This window comes from Leptonychotes weddellii, chromosome 1 (genome assembly GCF_054177405.1).
Source record: "Leptonychotes weddellii isolate Sample4059 chromosome 1, ASM5417740v2, whole genome shotgun sequence".
NCBI classification, from domain to species: domain Eukaryota; kingdom Metazoa; phylum Chordata; class Mammalia; order Carnivora; family Phocidae; genus Leptonychotes; species Leptonychotes weddellii.
The window spans coordinates 18,134,075-18,158,861 of record NC_138369.1 but is presented as its reverse complement, the minus strand read 5'-3'; the positions used below and the strand labels follow the sequence as shown (position 1 = coordinate 18,158,861).

Here is a 24,787-nt window from a genome sequence, read left to right as displayed (position 1 = left end):
CGCGGTGCCCGGCCTCGGCCGCCGCCAATCGCCCCCGGAGCCGCCGCGCCGCTTGTCCGTCTCCGCGTCCTCGTCCTCCCCATTCTCGTGCCCGCCCGGTCGCGCCATGGAGGGCTACCACAAGCCTGACCAGCAGAAGCTGCAGGCCCTGAAGGACATGGCCAACCGCCTGCGCATCGGCTCCATCCAGGCCACCACGGCGGCCGGCTCGGGGTGAGTGCCCGCCGCGGAGCCCGGGAGGGCGCTGTTCCGGAGGCCGCGGTCACTGCGGGCGCGCCGGCTCCGTGTCGCGCTGCACGAAGCCTCCTCGAGGGAGGCGGCCGGGGCGCGGTCAGGTGGCGGGGACGCGCGCCTCGCCTGGCCCGGGCCGGAGGCGCCTTCCGCTGAGGCGCGCGCTCTCGCCCGGGCTTCCGTCCGCAGGGCCGCGGGGCTCCCGCTGCGCCTCGGGCCGGCCCTGCCCCTCGCCGGGCGCCGGCTCCCCAACTGCTCCGCGGCGCGGGGACGGGGCTCGGGAATCCCGGGCGGGGAGGCCCACCGTGACTGCGCTGTCGCCGAGAGCCCGGCCCTGCGCGGTGCGCTCTGCACGCGCGGCCCTGTGTGGGCGCCACTGCCAACGTTCCACCTTGCGGATGGGGAGGGAAACCGTGGCCCTGAGTTTGAGTCAGTTGCCCAGTGTGACACACAGCGAGAGCTGGAATTGAAATGCAAGCTGCTCGACGCGAGAGCGCCTGTTTTAATCCCTCATTTTGCAGGGAGACTGGGGCCCGGTCCTCTCCCCACCTCACACGACTCCGCCCCTTCGCCGCTTCACGTTCCTGCCAGCCTTGGTTTGGGGTCCGAGTCTGGAGCAGGGCCTCTGCTGAGATGCCAGGCTTGGGGAGTGGGGAGGAAGGTGGCCATGTGGGTGCAGAACCCGGGCACGCGGCGTGCAGGGGAGGTCGAAGATGTGACCTGCGACTGGAGGCGGGAGGAGTGGGAGGGGAGACTTGCAAGGCTAAGAGAACCGAGGACCGAGTTCCAGGGCCGGGCCCGCTGCCAGATGCACTTTCCCCAAAGGAGGGACAGGAGGCCCATCCCCCAACATGCTTTCCCGCCAGCCTTTCTGGCTCAGAAGGTGCAGAAAGGCAGCTGCTGATCCCAAGGAGCCTCCTCTGAAGGTAGCAGGGACGCTGATAATAACAGGCCACCTTGCAGCTGGAGGTGTTGGGGAGGTGGTTGGGAGGGTGAGCCAGTGAGTTACTTCAGAGGCTGTTTCCCACTCTGTAAAATGGGAACAATAGTAGCTCCCATGCACTGGATGGTTTCAAGGGTTCCAGCGCCACCCTTGGGCCCTGGCATGAGGCCTGGGAGACTGCACTGTGTGGGACTGAAGTGATAGGGGGTAGGGGGTGATTTCCAGGAACCCTTCCAACCAAGCTGTGTCCTGGGAACAATGACAAAATTCTAGCTTCTGGCCAGTGTCATACAGGATATATTATTAATGAGTAAATCTCTTTTGACTTTCAGGATGGGTACTCACTCACCATTTGTGCCTTTAAGACATCCAGTTCTCAGAAGGGATTAGACCTCTCCTGGCAGGCGGCTTCTCTCCCACCCCAACCCCATGAATGCTTTGGATCCATTATCTCCATTGGGTTTATGTCAAACTTACCCATTCTTTGTGGTGTCGCTTGCTTAGGCAGGGATTTGGCTTACTCGCGGTGCCCTCTCCATAGCCTGGCACACAGTAGGTCCGCATACCTTGTATTGCTTGCTGGGTACTACTGGGTCCCCTTCCCTTGACCATTTCAGGGGGTCACTCACCCCGAAGGGCTTTATTGAGCCCTACTGTGTGCTAGGAACTGTCTAGCCAGGCTCTTGGGGATCTAGCTGGAGAGATAGCAGTTACCTGATTAAGTAGTGTTACATATCTGAGCATCTTGCAGGGCTAGACATGACCTGCAGACAATTACAGGGTCACCAAGCACCCAAATAGGTATCCCTGGCGTGATACAGAGCATCCTTTATTGCTAATCTTGCCTTGTGCAATTTGAGAATAACTGTTTGAGGGAGATGCTCTTACATTTCCTGAGACCAGGGTGTTCGGCGAGTTGCCCAAGCTGGCCTTTGGTGGCTCTCTGTTCCGCGCTGCCCAGCGAGGGGCTTGTCTTGATTGTAAGACTTCTGGGGCTGGCCAGGCAGGGCCAGGCTGGACAACAGAAGTTGGAAAGGAGAAGACAGGTGCAGTGATGGAGGGTATCAGTCGGGTCAGCTTGAAGGCACTCGGAGAAATGACCTAACATTACAACCTTAGGGGGCTCCCAAAGGGAAGTTGGAGAGGGGACGACCAGGTGCAGCAATAGCAGATGTCAGTCAGTCTGGGGGCACTCGGAGAGAAATAACGCAACATTACAGCTGTGGGGAGGCTCCCAAAGAAAGGGGTGTGGGGTGGGTCTCCTGGGACTTTGTTAGGTAGTTAAAAACCTACAGGCAAAAAAAAAAAAAAAAAAAACCTACAGGCAAAAGATACAGTTTGTATTGGCTGAGAGTTACATGCAGGTTTACATTGTAATGCCTTTGGAGGAGCTCCCTGAGCTCAAAAGTGTCCAGTCGCCAAAACAAAGAGAGTGTCTGAGACTGATTCCTGTGTGTTTGCCAGTGTGTAAAGACGCAGGAGAGACTTAGAGAACGACTTTGTTTTTCCAGTAGGAAGTAATGCTGCTACACAACCACGGTCACAAGAGGGGTGGTTAGGGGTGTGTGCTGAGCGGTGTGTGCGCGCCCAAGATGGCCACAGAGGACTTGGGGGCAGGGCGCTCTTCCGGTCCCTAGATGTTCACCTTGAGGCCCTGGCCCAGTCTGGGCAGTAGCCACAGCCCAAGTGAGCCTCCCCTAGGATGCCCCTTTTGTGGGGAGCTGACGCCCTGGGGTCTTTCCGTGGTCCCCCCCAGGGGCTGCGCTCACACATTCCAGGTTCAGGATGCGGGGAGGTCCCGATTTTTTGGTAGCTTTCCCATTCCTGTGCCATCACTGACCCGATGTCCGTGGAGCTCCGCAGGCCCTCGGCAGTGAGGACACCGGCCTCTGTGTCGGAGGAGCTGAGGGACAAAGCCCTCACAGAGAGCCCTTTGTGGGGGCAGCACTGACAATGGCCGGAGCTGCTCCGGGGTCCTGTTCCTCCACATGCTGCGGGAACGGTGGCAGGAGCCAGCTCGTCCAGGCTTCACAAAAGTGAAACCTGGTGGCCTTGTCAGAAGTGGCCCGGCTGCTGAGGCTGGTGATGAAGCTTTTCTAGTTCTCATCCTCCCGGGCTCGGCTGTGGCGTTGTCCAAACAGCGCTAAGTGTTGTCTGTGGACCCCTTCAGAGTTAGGCCTGAATGGCGGTGGGGGCCGTGCCTTTAAGGAGTCCCCAGGGCTCTGACCCAGTGTTGGGAGGGCTGCCCGGGGCTGTCATTTCTGGCCAGACCTGGCTGGTGGGCACCAGGAGACAGGAACCTAACCCCAGCTCTGTTCTGAGCGGCTGTGCCCTTGTCAGGAAGGCCCTTCCCATCCCAGGGAAGTTTCTCTATCTTTAAAGAAGTCCATAGATAGGTGATTTTTCCAAGTGGATCCCTCAGGAGTGGGACTGGGGGAGTGGAATGAGCAAGCTCTGGGGTCCTGCCACCTGCTCTTACGGGCTTCACATCCTGGAGGCCCATGTGACTTTGAAGGGACTGGAAGCACCTACTCCCCAGCTCTGGCTTTTGGGGATGCTTTGGCTGAGTGCTCAGAGGGCCCCTTCATGGCCCAGGCCCCTTTGAGTCTCTGGCCCCATGGAAGCCCTGTCTTTCTGGTCAGAAAGCTGCTGCCAGGGCCTCCTGCTTTGGGGCTGCTTTCTACCCCAGCCTGGTGCTGACTGAGGCAAGAGTACAGCCCGTTGAGATTGCCCCAGCAGCAGCATTTCCCAACTCGGTGTGAAAACACGAGGCTGTCCTAGAGTGACTCAGTTCTTTGCCTGAGTGACCTCTGAACTCAGCAGGGCTGGTGGTCCGTGTTTCTTGAAACCGGAAATCTGCTTAGGGTCTGGCTGAGATGTTTTCATGGTTTCTCATCAGCCCTGCCTGCATTGTGGCCCCTGTCAGAGCACTGATCCCTGGACTTTGTTAGACAGGCCTGTGGTCACTAGAGCCTGGTCCCACAAAACCCGGAACTTTCTTGTTGCCACAGACCACCGCTATCTGCCCTGGATGTCCGGGGCACTCTGAGGGCTGGTACCTGCCCAGAGGTGGGTCCTTAGGCAGTCTCTGTGCTCTTGTCCTGAACGATGAGGCAGGGTCTGCTCAGAGTTGAGGGGGGCCTGTGGGGGCCGAGGTGATAGACTCCAGCAGCAGGTGGGTCTGGCTGACTAGGGCATGCACCGTTCGGGCTTCTTGCTCAGAAGTTGCACTTGGAGCCTGAATGAATCTCTGAGGGCTGCACAACTGGACGGGGGAATGTGGACATTTGAGAACTTCCTCTACTGGCTGCTCCCCATCTTTTATCCTCCTTTGAAAAACAAATCTGCAACAGCTCTGTTGAGGTATAATATGCAAATCATAATATTTTACGTGTACAGTTCAGTGGCTTTTAGTAAACTTAGTAAATTTTTTAAAGATTTTATTTTTTTGAAAGAGAGATCGAGTGCGAGCAGGGGGAGGGGCAGAGGGAGAGGGAGAAGCAGGCTCCCTGCTGAGCGGAGACCTGACTCGATCCCAGGACCTTGAGATCATGACCTGAGCTGAAGGCAGATGCTTAACTGACTGAGCCACCCAGGTGCCCCATAAATTTAGTAAATTAACAGTTATTTACAATAAGTTTTAGGGAATTTACCACATCCAATTTTTAGGACACTTCATCACTCCTGAAAGGTCCCTCGTGCTCATTTGTACCATCCCCAGCTCCCAGGCAACCACTAATCTACTTTTTGTAAATCTAATTCTTCCAGACATTTCGTATCAGTGGAATCATACAGAATGGGATTTTTGGGGTCTGACTTTTTTCACTTAGCATGTTTGGAAGGTCCTGCATATGGTCATGTGGCAGTACTTAATTTTTATTCCTGAATATTCCATCGTGTGGATGTACCTCATTTTATGTGCTCATCAGTTTCTCTTAGCATTTTGCTTGTGTCCTTGCTCTTCTAATGGTAGAATTTGTGACCTTGGGCAAGTCACTTCCCTTCTGTGGGCCTTAGAGGTTCCATCTTCAAAATGAGGAAGAGGTTAGACTTAATCTCTGATACGTTAAACAAAAATACTGAACAACTGCCATTTTTCTGGGAACTGTGCCAAGCTCTTTACACACACACACTCCCTCATTCGGCAAGGTTCTGTTACTATTCCCAAGTTCACTGAGGCTCAGAGAGGTCACATCCCTAGGATCTCAGAGCCAAGATACATCATTTATTCATTTGTGCACTTTGTGCCAGGTGCTGTTCAGGCCCAAGCCTACAACAATGGAAAGGCTCAAAGTCCCTACCTTTGTGGGGCTTGTGTTGCAGTAGGATAAACAGGCAGTAAATAGCCATGTCATGTCAGGTGGTGGCAGGTGTAAGTGAGGGGAAGAAGAGGTCTTTGTAGATAGTGTGGTCAGGGAGGGCTTCTCAGAGGAGGTGGCATGGGGGTTAAACCTCAGAAGAATTGCTGTGAGGTCTGGAGGCAGAGTCTTTCCAGCTAGGGCAGTTCCGGGAACAGGAAGAACAAGGACTGCTTCCAAGGGTCACTTCCACCCTGCATGCTGGGATTCCCTTCTGAGTATTTTCGTTTAAATAAATATATACCTCAAAAAGAGTGTAAATGATGCACGTAAGTTATAAATAATACACCTGGATGTGCCTACCACCAAGCTTAAGAACTAGGACATTGCAGTGCTTTAAAACTCCTGGGTGTCCCTCCTCCTTCAGAAAGAGCTACACCCTGAACTGTGCATTTTCATTCCATTGTTTTCCTTCTCATTTTATAACATTTGTATATTTCCATAAATAGGATGGTCTTCTCTGGTCTGCAGATCTTCTGCAGTGCACTTTGCTCGCATGGTATAGTTGTGAGAGAAGGCTGGTGTTGGATCTGTGTAGTTCACTCATTGTCACTGCCCTGCAGAGCATTCTGTTCTGTGAGCAGAGTGTGATTACCCTATTGTGCTGATACACACGTGGGTGCCTCCCGGTGTGGCCACTGCAGACAATGCAAGGACAGCCCTTGTCCTTCCTGGAGCACATCTGAAGCGAGGCACGTGCACATTTGGCTGGGGGAGGGTTTCTGTGATGCAGTTGCTGGGCCTTAGGGAATGTGCATCTGCCCCTGCTGATTGGTTTCTTTGTAACCGTTAAAAGATGACTTGGGTTTTCTATTTCTTCTTGAGTCAGTTTTGGTAAGTTATTATTATTATTATTATTATTTTTGGTAAGTTATTTTTTCCTAGACATTTTTCTGTTTTGAAATTTATTTGCATCAGGTTGTTTGGAGTAGCCTATCATCTGTTAGGCCTGTCCTTCCATTTTTGGGACTTGCCCTTTCTTTTTCTAGATCCTGCCTTATCAGAAGTTTACTAAATTTATACTCTTTTTTTTTTTTTTTTTAGGAGCTAACTCTTAGCTTTTTTTTTTTTTTTTTTTTTTTTGGTATATTTGCTTCCCATTCCATGAGTTTCTATTCTTTATTATCTCTCTACTGTCTTTTTAAGTTGTTTCTTAGCTATGGGTTTTCAATTCTTGTGGTTTTTAGTTTCTTCATTGGGTACTACATAATTCTTTTTCACAGCAGATTATTTCTCTTTGTACTTCTACACACTGAGGCTTGCCTCCGTGAGGCTGTTGTAGGTGCTTGGCCTCCCTGGTTTGTTCATTTGCCGAGGAGCCTTTTGGCTCCTTGTGATGTGGGCCCAGCTGGAGTATGGCAGGAGAGGGGTCATTTTATGGAGCTAGCAGCCATATGTCCTGGTAATGGAGAGCAGCCTCGCCAAGGGGTGAGGGACCTTCTCTCTACTCCTGCAGGGAAGCTGGTGAGCAGGTGGAGTGTGTGCTAAAGGGAGGAGAGTGGGAATGCCTGGAAGAATGTGTCTTCCGCTAGGTGGGACCTTTGAGACACTTAGGCCTTGCCCTCCCCATCAGTGCCCCCTTCACAGACTGGCGAAACTGGGACTGGGAGTGACTGTTCAGGCCAGTGCAGGTTTGGGACAAACTTGTAGCCCCCTGTGCGTCACAAAGGGTAGGACAGAAAGTGTCCTCCGTCCCCCACGCTGCGCCCCCCCAGCTGTCTAGCCAGTTTGCATCCATGGGTGTGTCACAACACCGGGGGGGGCTCCACCCACAGATGTCCCCCTCCCCCCCAGACAAGTTGGGGTTGCAGGGGAAGCCACAGGCTCCATACGCTCTCGGCCCTGAAGGCCCTGTAGTAGGTTGAGCTCACAAGTAACCATCTCAGTCTTTGGCTCGGTTCTTCCCTCCCTCCTGTCCTCAGGGCGTCACGGTTCCCACCAGCACATGAAGAGTTGGAAGCACCGGGCGGTTTGGCATCTGGTCTTCCAGGAGATGGTGGTGGCCAGTGATGAACTGGCTTCAGATGCATTATCTTATAGGGCCTCCCCACGCCCCCACCTAGCATCCCCATTTACAAATGAAGGAGCTGAGCCTCAGGGAGGTGAAGCACTTGGTCTGTACGTCTTGTCTCTGTGGGTACGAGGACAGGCAAGCAGTGAGGCCAGGATGCGGGCTCTGGAGGGAATAACCTTGTAGGCTCGCCCCTCATGGGCCTAGCAGGGAAGGGTTACTCTTCAGCTTCTGGTGTCTCTTCCTACCTGACCTTCTCCCTCCCACCACATCTCTGGCCAGGTCTGGGCATGCTTCCACCACGTGTAGAAAGGGCTTGAGCCACATCATCGATCCCTGAAGCCCCTGTGGGGGAATGTTGCCCTGGGCTCACCGGGTGGGCGGGGCAGGGGGAGCTCCTGCATCTGTCTGCCGTCTGTCTGCCCACCTTCTCCCCTGCGCAGGTTGGCCCACTCTCCACCCACCCCCTTCCCCAACTTCTCCTCATGGGATCAGCACATTTCTGAGACAGGATCCTCAGAGCCTGGGCTGCCCTGGGAGGCCGGGGAGGCAGGAGGTCAGCTTGACTGGTGTTGACTGGGCTGTCCTCCAGCTAAGTTCAGCACGAGGGACAAGGGGGAGGGGTCCCAGCCCCGCAGAGCAAGGTTTCCTATTTATGTCTCCTCACCTCCCTCTTTCAGGCCTAATGTCTTTTCCCCATGACCGGGAGTTCATAGAGATGGCTAAGTATAAGCTGAGTGTGTGCTGGGAACGTGGTACTAAACCAGCATGGACAGTTCTGGGATTTCTCTACTAATGTGTCTGCGCGGGGAGTGACTCACCCCCTAACCCAGTATGGGGGGTCGACTGGCAGGGGAGGAGGGAGGCGCGTGAACTCCAGGTGCTGCATGTGCCCTTGGGTTTGGCATCGGGCATGTTTCCGTGTCAGACCCCTGAGCAGCGCCGAGGGCTGCACTAAGCTGCATGGAGCGGGCGGCTGGGAGGCCCGTGCCCTGAGGCTGTACCTGTTCACAGAACTGTGGACCAGGAATTCCAGCATGTCCTGGCCCCCCGACTGGCTGACTCACAAGGGTCCTAAGAGACCTCATCGAGTCTCCGCTAAGGTGTGACCCTTGCATTTTCTGTTGCTCATGCAAATTGTTACTTGCAGGGAACTGCATTTAGTAGAGCAAAAGGCAAAAAAAAAAAAAAAAAAGGAGGAGACCCCTTGACCCCACCACTCCAGGGCTGGAAGGGCAGCCTCTTGCTTTTGTCAGCAGCCCCTCTGCCCCTGTGACAGGCAGAAAGGGTTGTTGTTTTTCCATGATCGGAGCCTTTGTGGAAGATGAGATAATATGTGTTGCCTTTTAAATTCTGCACAAAAGCTTGGCTCCTAATGGCTAGCCTTTCCCATGCCAGTTGAAAAACGGCCAAGTAGCTCAGTGATGCCTCGGAGAGTCCGAAGCCCCACTTTCCCGGCTGCCAACTCCAGGTACTGAGGCTGCTGGGAGCTTTGTGGCCATTCCATGAGCCTTCCCCCTTGCCGCCTCCCCATGGCCTGAGAGAACCAGCACCTCTGGCGGCTAGGAAGGCAGGGTGCCCCTTGCGAGTGGGCAGCGTCCTGAGCAGGGCCCCTGGGCCGTAGCTTGCTGGTCAGACACAGCGGGGCCCCCGCTCCTCGGCTGCTGCTAGAAGCCTAGGATCTAGGCCCTAACCTCTAGCCTCCGCGCTGCCTTGCATGGGGTCCGTTCTGGGCTCTGGGAGAGGGTGACCCCATGCCACCCATAGTGATGTCCTTAGGACCCCACGCAGCCGTCCCAGGAGCAGGAGTGTGTGGCTCTCTGATTAGCCAGGCCTGTGGCTCCTTGGCATATGTACCCCTAGGTCCCCGTATGTGGGCCTGGGGTGAGCCCTGTCTCCCCAAGGCTCGGGGCCGTGATGCATGGGTCTTGTCTCTCTCCTGGCCCACAGCCACCCCACTTCATGCTGCAGTGCCGCGGAGATCATGGCTGTCCTCTTTTTCCACACCATGCGCTACAAGCCCCAGGACCCCCGGAACCCCCACAACGACCGCTTTGTGCTTTCCAAGGTAGGAGCCCAGCCGGCCCCCCTTCACCTGGGCCAGGTGGCGCATGGGCCTGGAGCAGTGAGAAGGTGCTGGCAGCGAGGGATCTCTGAGGGGACCTCCCCCCTGGTGTCAGCCTGGCCCCAGCCCTCCCTTTCCACCCGCACTCCCTGTCTGCCGGCCCAGCCCGGCCCCACTCCTTGGTGCCTTACTCTGTGCTGACCCAGCCGCTGTACTTAGGAAATAAACAGCTGAATCCCTCGGGGACTGTGAGAATGATCTGCCAGATCTTCTGCCCCTGTTTCATATGAATAGGCAGGACTCAAGTGCAGGTCTGGGGTACAGCTTTGAGGCTTGGTGCACATGTGTTTCTGGGCCGGGCCGGCGCCCCAGGGCCCGCGCTTGCTGGCTGGGGAGTGGGGGAGCACTGTAGCAGGCTTTGGGCCGAGGCGCCCGGTCCCACCACTCATGCATGAGACTCCCAGCCAAAAACCATGCCACGGACCCCTGAAATCCACCTGCGCCCAGGCCTGGCACCGTGGCCTCTGGGCTCCCAGGGGCAGGCATGAGAGCTTAGAAGTCTGTCCAAGTCTGCTCCCATGCCAGAAACCGGGGATTAGGGCGGCCGGCTGCCTGCTGGGGTTTTGGCATCGGCGGGCCTCACAGCTGTGCGCCCCCTGCACCTGTCCCAGGGCCCATTCGGCCTTGGCTGTGGTTAGCTTCGGGCTGCAGAGGGATGGAAGGGGGATGTGGCCTTCACTTGCCACCTCCCTGAAAGGGCTGACGGGCTCATCCAGACCCCACTTTCAGTGTGCCCCCCAGTATTGACGCCCCAGCTGACGCCCCCTCCGCCGCTCATCCCCCCCCCCCCCGCCTCGACAGGGCCACGCGGCTCCCATCCTGTACGCCGTCTGGGCCGAGGCCGGCTTCCTGCCCGAGGAGGAGCTGCTGAACCTGAGGAAGATCACCTCTGACTTGGACGGGCACCCCGTCCCGGTGAGCACACCCCACCAGGAGCAGCACAGCTCTCTGTGTCCACTTCCTGTTTTTCAGGGCATGTGGGAAGGGAGGCGGGATGCCCGCTGAGAAACTGAGGGTGTTGAAAGTGGGAGAAGAGGGCGTTGAGGTGAAGAAGGAAGGAAGTCGGTGTCTCCAGGGCACACTCTTCACCCCAAGCAGGTGCTTAAGGGCAAGGCCTTTGGAGGCCCCAGCCCAGGGGTCAGCTGCAGAGAAGACCTCTCCCCAGCCCCATACGCCCAGCCTCCCTGCCCCCACGGGGCCGCCCTGGCCTCGTCAACACAGCTGGGGAGAAGAGGTTCACCGCGAGGTCAATAAGGGGGTCGCAGCAGGTGCTGGGGACACCCCAGGGAAGGGTCCCAGCTTACTCCCTGAGGTGCTGGCGCCTGCAAGTGTTTGGAGTTCATAGGTTACCATGAAAACTCACCCTCCATCTGGGCACCCGGTGGGGCTAGATGTTTCATGAGTCTTGTCATGGGTGGGGGTGAGGTGGGTGATGTGGGAGCCTGAGGTCGCCCAGCTCCCTTATGAGCACTGCTGGTATGTGAACCGCACCCACCGTGACCGTTCCTGGAGGGTGAGAGCTCACACTCCAGGTGCAGGCTGCCCTGGGGCTGGGCCTTTCTGCACACCCAGCCTGCACCTGGATCACCTGGGAGGGTGGGTGGGTTAATGCTCCTGCCTGCTCTTTGCTGTGACTAACTGTGGCCCTCTTGCTATGACAGAAACAAGCCTTCACCGACGTGGCCACTGGCTCCCTGGGCCAGGGCCTTGGGGCCGCTTGTGGGATGGCCTACACGGGCAAATACTTCGACAAAGCCAGGTAAGGCTTCCACTCCCCAACCCTACCCTCAGTAGTTTTGGGAGGGGTCCTCAGTGACCAAGTGACCAAGCCTTAACCATTGCCCCCAGGTACCTCCTCTTGGGCCCCATGGCCCCATTGTCTAACGAAGCGCCACATGCCAGGCTCGAGCCACTTGCCTTTATCTTGGGGAAGGAGATTATGTGTTCTGCAGGGTTCTGGGCATCCCCGAGCCCCACCTGTCAGTCAGAGAAGAGACAAACATTGGGGAGAAGGACCAGCAGAGGGTGGGCAGGCAGCCTGGTCCAGCACGGGGCAGTTTGGAAGAGAACCCCGTTGTGGCAGATCTCAGTCACAAGGCTGTGTGGTGTGGCAAGATTTGGCCTGCAGACAGGGATCTTTATTGGTAAGGAGGGGAGAAGAGTTGGCCGCAGACTCTTAAGGAAAGCATGCGTCAGATGGCTCCTTCATTCCTTTACTGACTGGGACCCCGCACTCAGTGTTTTATAGGGTTTCACCCCGATAAGCCCCCTGAGGGCTGGGTGGTGACATGAGTACACGTACCCCTCTCACAGATGGGAAACTGAGGTAAAATGCTTGCCTCGTGGTGGAGGCAGGATTTGAACCCAGGGTGTCTATCCAGAGTATATTAAGAGTCCCCAGGTTGCTCTGAGGGACCCGTGAGTAGGAGGATTCCTGGAGGAGGGGCTAGTGAAGCCTGGCCTGCGGGTGGCAGGAAGGGCCCAGCTCTGCAGCTGGGCTTCCCCAGTGCTCTGCAGTCCACCCCACTGGCAAGAGAAGGGCCGTAGGCAGGGCAGTCATGATGGTGTGGTGGTGACCGTGGGCCCAGAGAAGAGAGGGACCGCAGTGAGCACCTACTTTATGCGGTGGCGGGGGGCGGGGGAGGGGGGAATCCTGAGACCGCTCTCTAGGAGTGGAGCTGAGGCTGTGAGGCCTTCCAGACCCTCTTGGGGCCAAGCTCAGCTCCACCAGAAGTGATTCACCGTGAAGTGAAGAAAGGCACAAAGAATGGGATGTATGTTTAAGAGTATTTTATTTGGCACAGAACCAGAGATGTGAGTTAATTATTCCCTACAGATGCTTGAAGTAATTCCCTGTGAAGGGTCATTTCCTGACCCTAACATAATGGAACAAGCCAGTGTAGGGAGAAGTTTAGCTGGGTTCCCAGCAGCCAGGGTTGGCTAAGGCTCAGGCCCTTGGACTGTACCTTGCAGGGAGGAGGGGGCGGGGCTGTCCGGGGAACTACCCTGCTCCCGGAGCTGGGGGCCTGATAGACTAGATCTGGCCTCTGGTCACGTCTCTCCTGTCCACCTACCAGGGAGCGTAGGTCAAGCTGGCTCTCTTTCTTTTCTCTTTGAAATAATTTTGTTTGAATTATCGAATACCAACTCATGTGAAAAATATGGAAACGCATTAAAAGGAAATGAACGTTTTCCTATTCTCAACTACCTCCCATTTGAATCTCACTTAAAATATCCTATTTCCTCCATGTTATTGTGAGAAGAAACTTACGGATTGGTAACCTCGTGAACTCCTCAGTGGCCAAGCCTTAACGTTAACATTGCCGCCAGGTACCTCCTCTTGGGCCCCATGGCCCCATTGTCTGACGAAGCGCTTAGTATGTATACAGTTGTACATTCTTCTTTTTAGAAAAATAGAAAACTCTAAACGTGGTGCACATTTTCTCCCCTAACTGTCAAGAGCTGGTTTTAACGATTGCGTAATGGTCTTTCTGTTTTATGGATCTGCTGTAACCCGTTGGGCAGGCCTGTTGTGGTGGGACATTTGAGGTGCTTTTCAAACACGTCTGGGGCACACGTTAGGGTCCCTTGTCTTCAGGGTAGTTCATGACTGTGGGCCTTGGCAGCCCCCGCTCCAAATCCAGCAGCTTTAATACACAGCTTCTGCAGGCCTCCCCGGCGTCTCCTCGGGGACCCTAGCACGCCCTCCTGACCGGAGCCTGAGGCTGTGTCCACCCTTGGCCCCAGTCTGCCTTCCACAGCAGGGGGTGCGGGCTTGGGAAGGCGGCCGTGTGTTTCCCTGGAATCTCTTCCCAGGTAAATCAGATTCCCTCCAGTCTCTCTGGCCTTGGTGCCGTTAGGCTGCTCACTCTGGGGAGCTGCTGTGCCAGACGCAACCCCCTGCAGCATCCCTGGGCCCCCAGTGCGGCGTGCAGAGGGGAGAGGAGACCAGCCGCGGGGACAGGCCCCTGCGAGTGCGGGCCCCGAGACCCCTGCTCTCGGCCCAGGCCCCGGGGGCCTGGCCTGCTGAAGGCCACAGAAGGGAAGGCAGGGCAGAGGGAGGATGCAGGAACCTCCCTGACCTGGCAGCTGGCAGAAGTGCTGAGTCATGCTGACGGCGTGCCCTGGCGGTCCCTCCCGCCTCTTCCCCAGCTCCAGGGCTGTTGCCTGCTGCAGCGGCAAGGCGGCTGTGTCCCCTCTGAGCCTGTCCCTGTCCCCGCACGAGCCTCACCCCGCGGGGCCACACAGCTGGACGCTGGGCCGGGAGGGGGAGAACGGCCAGGCCCTGCACTGCCCCAGCTGTGTGCGTTCCTGGACAGCAAGGAGTGGATCGCGCGGGCCAGGCGATCCGACCTGTGTTTGAATCCCCGCTCGGCTCCTCCCCAGCTGTGTGACCTTTAGACAAGTCCCTTGACCTTTGAGCCTCTTTTCCCATCTGTGTGATTTGGGAGTAACAACTGTACTTACCTCAAGGACAGGGCCGCTCGGCTCGGGGAGCCCCTGGGTGCCACGCACCGGCCTGGGGATGATGGGGCCGTGTCTGACACCCTCCCTGGGGTCAGAGCAGGCTCTGTTCACTGGGTAACTTGCCCCAAGTTCAGTGCTCTTTTTACCAGGTCCCACTGCCTTTGAAGCCATCGTGGTTGCCTTGTTGACCCAGGACAAGGCCCCTGGGGTGGAAGTAGGGCTGGGCATGAATCTTGGGGTGAGAGCCAGCCTTGGAACCTTGGGGACAGCCCATCCTATGAGGCACTGTCCCCACCATGATCCCGGTCCTCAGCTGCCCTTGTTAGTGACCCATCTCCCACCTGACAGCTTACCCTGGGTTGCCCCTGGTGGCACATCTTGGCCCCCCCAGCCCACTCCTGGGATCAAGTTCCCAGGGCTCCCCAGTACTCCTAGTTCCTCCATGGGTGGAGGGAAGCAGACCCACCCCATGCAGGTGGCTCAAGCCCTGTCCCCACAGTGAGAGTAGTCGCCCCTTCCGCCACCAGTTCTTGCTCATTTTACTAGCGCCCTAATAACCCCTGTTCTCTGGATCTTAGCGAGCAGAACCCTGGGTGTGGACGCGGCGTGGGCAGCAGGGACCTGACTGACAGCACTGTTGCGTGTCACATATGGCTGCTACTCCCGTCCCCAGGGGGACAGGCTCTCCAGGAGGGGTAGTCTGGCAGCACGGTGCCCCCGGTGAGGGGGGCTAGCCCCTGACCCACCGCCTCTCCACAGCTACCGCGTCTACTGCATGCTGGGAGACGGGGAGCTGTCCGAGGGCTCCGTGTGGGAGGCCATGGCCTTCGCCAGCATCTACAAGCTGGACAACCTGATTGCCATTCTTGACATCAACCGCCTGGGCCAGAGCGACCCCACCCCCCTGCAGCACCAGGTGGACGTGTACCAGAAGCGTTGCGAGGCCTTCGGGTAAGTCCGGGGCTGTGGCCCGAGCTGGGAGCTTTTCAGGTTCAGGGCCTGAGTCAGCAGGAGGCCACGCCCTATCTAAAGAAGGGGTCTGTTCTTCAGCGTTTGGCTCACAATTTCAGACTTAAAAGTGGCGACCCAGGCCACCAGCCTGGAGCTGTGGGCTGAGGCCCAGTGTGAGTGAGTTCCTTTACTGGTGAGGCTGTGGGACAGGATAGTCCTCAGAGCATCCACATCCACGTAACATGACTGCACCCTTCCTCGCTTGGTCCTTGGCTGAGGTGGGACGAGGGGCCCAATGTGAACCAGGCCAGCTCCGTGAGGCTAAGGGACATGTGGCTCTTGAGGGTTTGAGCCTCCGTCTGGGGGCCGCCTCCTGTGCCAGCCTGAGGGGGCAGAACAGGCCGCCTCTCTAAGTGGGACACGGGGTTTTCTGACCTTCACCGTGGGGCGTGAGTGGTTGAGAATTCAGAGTTCCATGTTACAAAGCAGGGAGGTCATCTGGGTGGGTGTTAGCCAGAGGGGCCCTCACCTCAGTGTCCCTCTCCTGCCCCAAATGAAAGCCTAGCTGCTCTTGGGGCTCCAGGGGACCTGGGCCCCCATGCTCAGCCTCAGCTGAGGAGTCTGAAAGACGCTGGGCCTCCGGGGCCACGCTTTGTAGATGAGTCTGCCTAGAGAAGGTCGAGGTGGGGTTGCAGTCCCTGGTTACACAGCAGCCGCGGGTTTGTTATCTCTGATGACTGACCTGATAGAGAAAGCGAGGAGAGGAAATACTCTTGTCGGACAGGGGAGGAAACTGGGCCGCCAGGTGTCCCAGGAGCCTCCTCAGGCCACACCGGTTGGGGACCTGGAGCATAACCCTGGCAGCGTCCCTGGGTCTGTAACCTGTGTCCTGAAGTCCTGGTTGTGTCACCGGCTTGCCTTGTGTTCTTGGGCAGGTTATCCCAACCTCAGTGTCAGTCTCCGTTTACGTGTCTATAAAATGGGGGCAGCCACAGCACCCCAGGGGTCATACTGAGGCTTCGGTGGGTTCGTGTGTGTGGCGCTTGGCCCGGGGCCTGCACAGAGCGGGCGCTCAGTACACGTTAGCTGCTACTTTATTACTCTTGATGTGACCGAGGCCCAGAAAGGACTGCCTTAAAGAGAAAGTGTGCCCTGCCCCGGCTCTTTCCCTTACATGTTTGGTGGCCTGGCTTGTTTTTCTTTTCTTTTTTTTAAGATTTTATTTATTTATTTGAGAGAGAGTGAGTGAGAGTGAGAGTACAAGCAGGGGGAGCGGCAGGCAGAGGGAGAGGGAGACTCCCTGCTAAGCAGGGAGCCCGATGCGGAGCTCAATCCCAGGACCCTGGGATCATGACCTGAGCCGAAGGCAGATGCCTAACCGACTGAGCCGCCCAGGCACCCTGGCCCGTTTGATAAATGTTTCCAGCACCTCACATCCAGCATCTGTGGAGTGACCAGATGCGTTCCCTAAACAAAAGTCAGGCCAAAACGTTCTTGAAGAATCTAACAGCAGACAGATTCCAGACCCAGGGCATTGTCCCCAATGCAGCGTTCAGGAAACACAAGTAGATCAGGAGCGAAAGAGAAAATAAATGAACCAAGCTTTGAAAGAGAAGAAAATCTTAAGAAAGAGAAAGAAAATCTGTTCAGAGGCAAGTAGGAGGAAGTAAAATAATTTAAAAAGGATAAAGAAAAAATAAAACCAAAAGTGGAAACAAAGTCTTTAGTGGTTTTTTTTTTTTTTTAAGATTTTATTTATTGATTTGACAGAGAGAGCCAGAGAGCACAAGTGGGGCGAGCAGCAGAGGGAGAGGGAGAGGCAGGCTTCCCGCTGAGCAGGGAGCCCGATGCGGGGCTCGATCCCAGGACCCCGGGATCATGACCTGAGCTGAAGGCAGATGCTTCACCGACTGAGCCCCCCAGGCACCCCTTTAGTGTTTCCCAGGCCGCAGCCGTGTGGCAGAGCGAGGGCAGCCCTTCCCGGGGGCCCGGCCCCTGCCGCTCACTCTCACCCATCTGTCCGTAGCTGGCACACCGTCATCGTGGACGGACACAGCGTGGAGGAACTGTGCAAAGCCTTCGGCCAGGCCAAGCACCAGCCAACGGCCATCATTGCCAAGACCTTCAAGGGCCGGGGGCTCCCAGGTTCGTCCTCACGCCCTTCCTCCCCCACCCGACCCCTGCCACTGGGCCCTGTGGCCAACCGAGGTGGTGGGGGTTTCCCCTGGGGGGTGCGTCTCTGAGTTCCCATGTCTGGGGAAGTGCCAGGCCTTTGGCACCTTACACCAGGTGCACTGGGCTGGGGAAGGGGGAGCCGGGGACGCTGTGCCCCATGAGGTAACTCAGCAGTCCGCGTGGCTGAGCCAGGATTGGAGCCCAGGTTGGGCGGGAGGACCCGCGGGTAAGGAGAAAGGACAGGTGTGACACAGTCCCCCACACCCTCCTCGGGTGTCATCTGCACCGCATCCAGCTGTCTGCCCTGAGCGGAAGGGCTGACACAGAGTCCGGAGAACCTGGGAAGACCAGGTTCTCCCCGAAGAGGTAAGCGGGGTACCCTGCGCACCGTGGTAAGGGGCTTCCAAGGTCCTGTTGGGCAGAGAGAGCCCTGAAGGGTCTGGAGGGTGGTTCCTGGCTGGGCCCGAGAATGGTGCTGCCGCCCAGCACGCAGGCCCCTTGGACTCCAAACCCCTCGGGCGGAGACAGCCCTAGCCCGTTACACATGGGAGAACATGGCTAGAAGGGGTCAGGCACGTGCCCAGGCACATGGGGCCTAACTGCAGACCCAGCTTCTCTGTGCCACACGCCCCCCTCTGGCCCACCTGCCCACGTGGACTTGGGGCAAATGAGGACATGCACTGCTGTGTGGGGGAAGGTATATGGCTCCGGAACCTTCCAGGGAGGGGGCGCACGTCGAGGAGAGGACTCTGGGGTATTGTCACCACCTGGCATGGATGCCTCAGGTGTTAGTGCCAAGTAGGGTCTGGAAACCTCAAAGCTTCTGGGGGCTCCTGGGGGCCTGTAGGGGGGCTGGGTGCTATGAGGGAGAGTCAGTCCTCGGCTCTGCCTGGGCTGAGGTGACCTCAGAGGAGGGGGCTTGCTGGTCCCGACACAGCAAGGCAGCGTGGTGAGGGATGCCCCTGGATGCCATTCTGCTGCACACCAGTGCACTGGGGGACCTGGATAGTGCTCACCCTGCTCTGGGCCTCAGCTTCCCCTCTAACGGCCAGGCTCCCTCTTGACCGACCCATTCAACAAACCGAGCAGGATTTCTGCAGCAGATCCCTCCCTGCAGGTGGGGAGGTGGTGCGGAGGCTCATGCATGCCCCCCTCCCCGCCCCCGCACTTGGCTGTGAGCCAGCTCCTGGAGACCTGGCAGCTGTTCGGTGGGTGCCGGGCACACAGACTCCTGGTCACCCGACCAGGGTCACCCAACACAGGGCTCTGCTTCACAGCATTCCTGCCCTGGCCGAGGCCTCCTGGCTTGCCCTCAACTGTTGGAGAGTCAGCCCCACAGAGCAGTTTCCTGGTCCTCGGGAGCTACGGTCTTACCAGGCCCTCTGCCCTCCTCTGTTGTACCCGCAGGGATAGAGGATAAGGAGGCTTGGCATGGGAAGCCCCTCCCCAAAAACATGGCTGATCAGATTGTCCAGGAAATACACAACCAGATCCAGAGCAAAAAGAAGATCCTCGTGACTCCTCCACAAGAGGATGCCCCTTCAGTGAACATCACCAACATCCGCATGCCCAGCCCACCCAGCTACAAAGTTGGGGAGAAGGTACGGAGTTGGGCCTTGCTTTTCTGGTCTGGCTGGGGTGGCCATGATTCTCTGGTTCCCTGAGGCTGGGGCCGAGATGTGTCTCTGGGGGGCTGGGAAAGGGAGAGAGGAGAGATTAGTTCAGGGAGAGGAGGAATCCTAGGTGTTGATCCTGCCATCTCCTCCATGGGGACAGCCAACTGTGAAATTATTTACCTGCAGAGGCTCAGAGAGGGCAAGAGACTGGCCCACAGTCACACAGCAAGCTACTGGCAGCGCTGGGATCAAAGCCCACAGCACCTGATCTTATCCCCTTATCTCTGGCCCTGTAGCCTGAGTCCCTGGGCCTGAGCTCAGGACTGCCCCGTGTCTGGCCTAGCAGAGCCTAGGCAGGCCTGTCCTGCTCCAGGGCCCTCCCCCATATGAACCCACACCAGGCTTCCGGACTGCCTGGCCCTCTGTGTATTCCTGTGCAGGGTGGGGTGAGCTCAGACCTCTGTCACAGGGGTGTTAGAACATCTTCTGCAGCTCCAGTGGCTCACAGCCGGGCTGGGAATCAGGGCCTCTAGGGACTTCGGAGACATCCAGTGTAGAAGTTCCCACTGGCAACCTTACAGAACTTACATTTCCCCGGGACTGTGTGTTGTTGAACTTCCCTTTTCTACCCTTATTTTAATCCTTTTCCTCCCTAAAAGCTGTGACCTCCAGGGGCTGACCCAGGCTTCAGGCCACATGCCTACCCCAGTGCTCAGGGCACTTCCCATGCTCTCCTCCCCACAGATAGCCACCCGCAAGGCCTATGGACAGGCCCTGGCCAAGCTGGGCCGTGCCCACGACCGCATCATCGCCCTCGATGGGGACACCAAGAATTCCACCTTCTCAGAGATCTTCAGAAAGGAGCACCCAGACCGCTTCATTGAGTGCTACATTGCTGAACAGAACATGGTGGGTGCGAGGGGTGGGCAGGTGGGCACAGGGCCAGCCACAGCCTGGGGCTGAGGTCCGATGGGTGTGGGGCAGGGCTGAAGTCCTCCTGCTCCCCTGGGCTATGTTGGCAATGCCAGGTGTGTGCTGGAGGCGAGCCCGGGGAGACCCCAGGAACAGCTAGGACCCGGCACTGACCTCAAGTAACTGCAGCGGCGAGGGAGAGGCATGTATGTGTGATGCTCGGGAGCAGACGTACTAGATGAGTGTACAGACAGGAGAGCTGAATGGGCTGCAGGTGCACACCGGAAGTGCTGTCTGTAGGCCACGTGTGGTGGTCAGTGGGCTGTCTCTTGGGGTAAAGGCCTTCCAGGTGGTGGGGAGCCCCAGTCACAAGGCTGGAACATAATGGGCCCAGCAGCCATGGTCGTCTCGCCGAGGAGCCCAGCCTGGCCTGCAGGCCCCTAGCACCTAGAGCTTCCTCTCTCTGAAGGCCGCCGGGCCCTACCATATCCAGAGTTCCTTCTCCAGCTGTACTTGAACTTGTCTCTCTGGGGCTTCTGGTCTTGGCAGCTGGAGGGTTCAGACTAAATGGGCACGGTGTGTGGGCTGGGGAGGCCACAGCAGGTGGCTCACGTCAGGTGGCAGGTTCCAGAGCTGATTTGGAGCCACGGCCTGCCGGGATTTGGGTCTGGAGCTTCCTCAGGCATAGAAGTGCAGAGGGAGGACTGGTCTCCACAGAGGGCTGGGGTTGGCGAGGACGATGGGGACAGGGTTTGCAGAAGCCTGGGAAGGATGGAACGTCTATGTCCGAGCCTCCTAGCCTACTCTCTGAAAGGCCTTCCTTGTTTGCTAGGAAAAAAACGATCCCCAGGAATATAATTTTAAAGAATTTTTGAAGTGGTCATTTCAAATCAAAGGAGTTTGATATCAGACAGACTGTGGAATCCATGCATGCACAGGAATCTCCTGCATGGGAAGAGGAGAATTTAGTCCCTAGGATGACTGAATCCCCCAACCCTCAGGAGGGGCGTGAGCTCCTGGGCTCCCCGGCCACCCTCTCCCTCCTCTTTGGGGCTGACGCCGTCCCCGTCTGCTCCCCAGGTCAGTGTCGCGGTGGGCTGTGCCACGCGCAACAGGACGGTGCCCTTCTGCAGCACTTTTGGGGCCTTCTTCACACGGACCTTCGATCAGATTCGCATGGCGGCCATCTCTGGGAGCAACGTCAACTTCTGTGGTTCGCACTGCGGTGTGTCCATCGGTGAGTTGAACGGGGCCAGGAGGCTTGCACCTGTAACTTCTCCAGGCTTCTGGACCAGGAGGTTGGGTGGGTGGGGGCGGGCCGGATTCCATTCCGTGGGTGAGGGGCTTACTTCCGCTGTGTCCTGTCCCGTACCCCAGGGGAAGATGGGCCCTCTCAGATGGCTCTGGAAGATCTGGCCATGTTTCGGTCAATCCCCACTGCAACGGTCTTTTACCCAAGTGACGGGGTGTCTACAGAGAAGGCGGTGGAATTAGCAGCCAATACAAAGGTTGGTCACGTGGCCGTACGCGACGTGGGGCTGGGGGTCAGCCTGCCGGCGCAGCACTGGCCGTTCACTGCCCCACAGGGTGTCTCCTGACCTCGCCGCTGGTGCCTGTGGCTTGTGGAAGTTAGACCAGGAAACACAAAACACACGCCACGCTTTCTGCTGCGTGGCAGACGTTGCCGACCGATCACTGAGCCCATGAGGATCCTGGCAGCCCGTGTCTGTCTGGCTGTTGATGCCTATCTGCTCCCGGAGTTGGGTTCTCCAAGACAGAGAATGAGCTGGGAACTATGAGCCCCGCTGAGAGACCAGCCTACCTGAAAGAAAAGCCGTTTTCCGTGTGGGGCTTGGGGCTGGCAAAGCCACGGGGCTGCTCTCCCTCAGGACGAGTGTCCGGAGGGGGTGCACGCTACAGAGGACAAGACTGTCCCTTTTCCGGGGGTGGGGGGGTAGCTGGCATGAGGTGGGGACGCTGGCGTGGTGGACGTTTGCGAGTGAGAAGCAGTGGCCTTTCTAGAAAGAATCCACTCCCCAAGGCTGCCCGTGCATGCCACGTCCTGTCATCCTTTGTCACTGTGTTTCATTCTAGGGCATCTGCTTCATCCGGACCAGCCGCCCAGAAAACGCCATCATCTATAACAACAACGAGGACTTCCAAGTCAAGCAAGCCAAGGTCAGTCCTGCGCACGCCCCAGTGAGACCCCAAAGCACGTCTGAAGCCAGGGCCCGCCCCCGGCCACCAGTCCCTGAGCCTCACTGGCCCCGGTGTCCTCCCCAGGTGGTCCTGAAGAGCAAGGATGACCAGGTGACTGTGATCGGGGCCGGAGTGACCCTGCACGAGGCCTTGGCTGCTGCCGACCTGCTGAAGAAAGGTGAGGGGGAACCCAGCCAGTCTTAGATCAGGCGCCGACGGCGTACACGGTCTTGGGAGTGAGAAGGAATTTCATTCGATTAAATGCTGATCGTAATAAAAGGCACCTTGTATCAACACAGGGCTTGAACTCACGACTCTGAGATCAAGAGTTGGACGCTTAACTGACTGAGCCGCTCAGGCACCCCACTGAAGCCACCTTTTGAGCACTTTTGACTGTGCGGCCAGTGTGATGGGGAGAGCTGGGGCTGCGGTGGCCACAGGCCCTGCCCCTGCCCCTGCCCCTGCCCCATGGCCCTGGGGTTGAGGTGCCCCAGCACGGTGGTCCGATCAGCGGTCCTAGAGCCTGCCAGTAGGCCTGAACTGATTATTCAGCATCTCCATGCCTCAGTTTCCCCATCCATAAAGTGGAGATAATGTCACCTTCCCAGGAGGGCTGTCCTGAGGATTTAATCCATGTGACCTAGCATTATTATTATTATCATCAGCATTGCAGGCTCACAAATGTCAGCTACTGACACGGTAGGGGATGTAGGAGCTCCAGAGAGTCACAGCAGCCGCCACGGTGTAGCCGTGCTGAGCAGGAAGGAGAAGGCAGACAGGGGTGTCCTTAGGAAAATGACCTCAGATGTGAGTCGGAACTGATAAGCAGAGGCCCGGGCAGAAGGAACCATGTGTCCAGAGCTCCAGGGAGCTGGAGAGAAGCCAGGGGAGGCCCAGCCCTGTCAGGGCCGGAGATCCCCGGGGAGGGCTTGAGGAGGCATGGCAGAGACGGACTCGTCCTTCTGAGGCCGTTCAGCTGGGTCCTCGCCCGACCTGGCCCCTGTACCTGCAGCCGCAGCTCCCCTCCCCTCCTCCGGCGAGCCCCTGGCCCTGTCTCACATCAGACACTGGGAACTGTCCTCCGGCTTCCCCTGCATCTTCAAAGGCGTCTGGGAAGATGAAGTGAAGCTGTGTGGGCCCCTGCCAGGCCACGCAGTGTTCTTTGATGGTCCAAAGGCTGAGATCCTCTGGCCCCGGATGTGAGGGGAGAGAGAAGGGCATTTCTCCTCTTTGAGACCAGACGCTCCAGAATCAGTGGGTGCAGGATGCTAGAGGACATGGGCATCACGGATAAGCAGAGGGAGGGGGCAAGCCACTGAGGGGGCCGCCCACCACCAGCCAGGTGATGGGAACAGAACGACAGCTGGTCTCCCCAGGATAGGGATAGGCCCAGGCTTTTAACTGTGTGACAACTCTTGGGACACCCCCACGGCACCCAGCGCCTCCCCCTCAGCCACGCCCCTGTGTTTTCTCCTCTCACAGAGAAGATCAGCATCCGTGTGTTGGACCCCTTCACCATCAAGCCCCTGGACAGGAATCTCATTCTTGAAAGTGCCCATGCTACCAAAGGCAAGATCCTCACCGTGGAGGACCATTACTACGAAGGTAACAGGCCGTGGGCCAGAGAGCCAGGGGCAGACGGGTCAGGGCAGGGCTGGGGGCACAGGGCCACAGGCAAAGGGCCGCAGAGGGCTGGACGTCCCTCCTCCCTCCTGCCCCAGGACGGCAGCTGGCACCTGGCCTCCTGTTGGCCCCGGGCTTGGCCAGGGACCCAGCAAACTTGGCTGCTGGCATGGCTCCTTGGAGCCCCTGCTGCCCTGGGAGCCCAGAAGGATCGTGACTTTGCTGCTAAGAGGAGAAAGGCGCTTGTGTGCCTGACATAGTTGAGCGTTCGGTCCGTTGTGCAGAATTTCTGTCTTCTACGGGTCCTTCGCAAAGCAGCCCTCCGCAAGCACACACCGCCCCTCCTCCAGGGCAGGATCCGGGGAAAGAGATGGGCTCAGACGTGGGGTCAGGTACAAATGCTCATTCATCCAGGACAGCTTCCCAGAGCTTGGGGTTCAGAATGATTCAGAGGCCACATTTGGGCTTAGGAGGACGCATAAGTATCACGATCGATTGATGATGTCTGCTCTGGCTATGGGCACGGCGGAGGGTGGTGGATGTGCTGTGTCCGCCCTCCTTGGGCAAGGGAAGGAACTCGGGTTGGCAGAGGGCCGAGGACGCCGCACCCACTGCCCACCCTGAGGCCGCGTCTCCTGACTCGTCTCCTTTCCTTTACGCAGGCGGCATAGGGGAGGCGGTGTGCTCTGCCTTAGCGGGCGAGCCTGGCATCACCGTCTCCCGCCTCGCTGTGGGCGAGGTCCCGAGGAGCGGGAAGCCGGCCGAGCTGCTGAAGATGTTTGGCATCGACAGGGACGCCATCGCACAGGCTGTGAGGGACCTTGTCGCCAAGGCCTAGGGAGGGTAGGGGGATCGAGAGGGGGGAATCTCCACATTCCTGAAATTCTGGCAAAGGTGCTCAAAGATGTACGGAGAGGAGTGATAAAATGTATGTTTTGAGAAAAATGAATTGGCCCGGAAGTGTTTCTTTGAGGAGAATGCAGCCGGTGCTGGAAGAGGCGGAGGTGAGACTTCCGAGTCTTGGGCGGTCACCTCCCCTGGGCCCAGCATCTGCCCTCAACCACCAGACCTGCTGCTCCCCCCCAAGCACCACCGGGAGACCTTCGGCTGCAGAGGCTGGAACCCACTCTGGCCTCACCCTCAGCCAGCTGGCCCCCGCCTCCCCTTCCTCAAGGC

At 57.7% G+C, this 24,787-nt stretch overlaps 1 protein-coding gene across 1 annotated transcript; it reads left to right on the top strand.

Moving 5' to 3' along the window:
- TKT (transketolase) lies at nt 1–24,560 on the top strand. Its single transcript, XM_081819158.1, has 14 exons — nt 1–213; nt 9,494–9,611; nt 10,470–10,583; nt 11,330–11,427; nt 14,895–15,086; nt 17,113–17,231; nt 18,669–18,862; nt 19,622–19,786; nt 20,870–21,026; nt 21,167–21,297; nt 21,884–21,967; nt 22,073–22,166; nt 23,471–23,593; nt 24,274–24,560. The coding sequence occupies exons 1-14, from the start codon at nt 107–109 to the stop codon at nt 24,447–24,449; spliced, it is 1,872 nt and encodes a 623-aa protein (XP_081675284.1). The 5' UTR covers nt 1–106; the 3' UTR covers nt 24,450–24,560.
- The last annotated feature ends 227 nt before the right edge of the window (nt 24,561–24,787 follow it).

What these genes read in the sequence shown, in the direction of transcription:
- TKT (XM_081819158.1), top strand. Translation starts at nt 107, where the DNA reads ATGGAGGGCTACCACAAGCCTGACCAGCAGAAGCTGCAGGCCCTGAAG. An exon ending in ACATTGCTGAACAGAACATG is followed by an intron (nt 19,787 to 20,869) that starts GTGGGTGCGAGG and finishes TCTGCTCCCCAG; the next exon opens with GTCAGTGTCGCGGTGGGCTG. An exon ending in TCCAAGTCAAGCAAGCCAAG is followed by an intron (nt 21,968 to 22,072) that starts GTCAGTCCTGCG and finishes TGTCCTCCCCAG; the next exon opens with GTGGTCCTGAAGAGCAAGGA.